Source organism: Sceloporus undulatus, chromosome 4 (genome assembly GCF_019175285.1).
Source record: "Sceloporus undulatus isolate JIND9_A2432 ecotype Alabama chromosome 4, SceUnd_v1.1, whole genome shotgun sequence".
In the NCBI taxonomy this organism is placed as follows: domain Eukaryota; kingdom Metazoa; phylum Chordata; class Lepidosauria; order Squamata; family Phrynosomatidae; genus Sceloporus; species Sceloporus undulatus.
The window spans coordinates 144,801,267-144,803,493 of NC_056525.1; the positions used below are offsets into that span (position 1 = coordinate 144,801,267).

General features: G+C 43.7%; 1 protein-coding gene across 1 annotated transcript in view; it reads left to right on the forward strand.

Moving 5' to 3' along the window:
- Positions 1 to 2,227, forward strand: part of ANKS6 (ankyrin repeat and sterile alpha motif domain containing 6) — a 35,900-nt gene that overhangs the window by 2,357 nt on the left and 31,316 nt on the right. Inside the window, exon 2 of the mRNA XM_042464145.1 lies at positions 1,258 to 1,754. Within this exon, the coding sequence (XP_042320079.1) occupies positions 1,258 to 1,754 (497 nt within the window). The remainder of the gene's footprint in view (positions 1 to 1,257; positions 1,755 to 2,227) is intronic.

A 2,227-nucleotide genomic window follows, 5' to 3' on the forward strand; every position in this document is an offset into this window, starting at 1 on the left:
ACCTGTTTAGTTCTGAGTTAATTATTTACTTCCCATGGGTTTGTGGTGGGATGTGGCTACAAGTTGTCTGTTGACCTATGGCAGGGGTCCCCTGGCAACAGGGTGACTAGATGTCCTCCTTCTTTCCCCAGATGTGTCCTCCATTTCAGCCTCCTTTCCAGGAGGAATTCCAAAATGTCCTTCATTTTGAGCATCATAAAGAAGTGTGCATTTACATTTATATGAGGGTTTTAAGCTTTTATTTCATCGTGTCATATTTTTCTTGAATGTCCTACATTTTTTCAGTGCCTTGTCCTCCTTTGTGGCTAGGACATCTGGTCGCATTGGGTTGCCGTTGTATTCCCCATCACCATGAACAGATGTGAGAGCTGGACAGTGAAAAAAGTTGATAAGAAAATCAATTCATTTGAGATGTGCTGCTTGATAAGAGTGCTGAGTATGCCATAGACAGCTAAAGAGTGGCTTGTATCATTGAGTGACAAGTCACAAGTCGTCACTCATTTCCCCCCCAAAAGAAATTGGAATCTAATTGCTCAATTTAGTTTTGCATTTTATGCAGTGAATTAAATGCTGGTTCAAAAATTAGAGTTTATAAGATCTTCATCTTTAAATGTGATGCTGCTTTTGTAGGGGGTGCGAACATTAATCAAATTTTTTTTAGGTGTGTGGGGCATAGAAAAGGTTGGGAATCCCTGACTTATGGCGACCCTATGAATTTAATACGGTTTTCTTAGGCAAGAAATACGCAGAAGTGGTTTTGCCAGTTGTGTGTGTGCCTGTGTGTGTGGTGTTGTTTGCCTTCATGTTACTTCCAACTTATGGCAACCCTATCAAAGGGTTTTTGTGGGGAATATTTGTTAAGAGGGGGTTTGCCATTGCCATCCTCAGGCTGAGAGACTGTGAGTTGCTTAAGGTTTCCATAGCCAAGCAAAGATTCGAGCCCTGCTCTCTACAGTAATAATCCAACACTCAAACCACTATACTACACTAGCTCGCTTCCTCTGAAATATAGCACACAGCACCTGGTATTCCTTGGTGGTCTCCTGTCCAAGTACCAACCAGGGCTGGCCCTGCTTACTTATTCACAAACTTATACACGATCAGTATCTTTCACCGTAAGCTATTGATACACCATTGTTAGGACAAGACAGAGTTTCATAACACCCTCCCCCAACTGTATTTTCTTCTTACAGTACTTTAATTTTACTTTGTATAATATTTTAATTTTTTCTCTTATTTTTTCCCTTCCAATCAAAGGTTTGGACATCTGACTGTGGCTCGCATCTTGCTGGAAAATGGCGCTGACCTTAATGCACAGAATAAATTGGGAGCCAGTGTACTTACCATGGCCTCCAGGGGTGGCCACGTCAGTGTGGTGAAGTTGTTGCTGGAAGCTGGTGCTTATGTTGACAATTATGACCACTTGGATACTGGCTTAGACAACAGTAAAGAGGAATTGCCAGCTATCACCCCGCTCATGGCGGCTGTCCAGCATGGACATGAGGCAGTTGTCCATCTTCTGTTGGACTGGGGAGCAGATTGTAACTACACTGTGAAGACTATGGGCTGGACTCCATTAATGTTGGCAGCAGTTAGCGGAAGGGTGAGCTTGGCCCAGCAACTTATGAACAAAGGAGCCAATCCTGACCATCAGAATATGCTGCATAAAACACCATATGACATATCTGTTGATTTCAAACATGAGGAGATGAAAGATTATTTGGCACCTATAACAACAGTTAGACCCCAGACAGGTATGGATTATTTATCTTCTATTTTGTTATAAGTTATTGGCGCAGGACAGTCCGCCCAAAAAGAGCGGTCTGCCGGTGCCTACTTTCCTGCCGGTGAGAAGCTGCAGCAGACAAACCGCATGGCTTTCTGTCAGCAAAAAAAAGAACCCACAAAAAGCAGGTTCTTACGCCGTGGCTGCAACGTAACTAGTACGCCATGGCTTACCATGGCGCACTAGTTATGTAACCACCGTGTGGCACTGTGCGGATGCCGCGCAGCACTTATGTAGCAATGGCGGCACCCATCTGTACAGGGCGCCGCCATTGTTACGGCGCGGCGCTGTAATAGGGTTAGGGACCGTGCGGTTGCCACACGATCCCTTAGCCCTAATGCGGCACAAGTACGCTGTATTTGGCCCATCTGGACCAGGCCATAGCTATCCCTATTATTATTATTATTATTATTATTATTATTATTATTATTATTATTATTA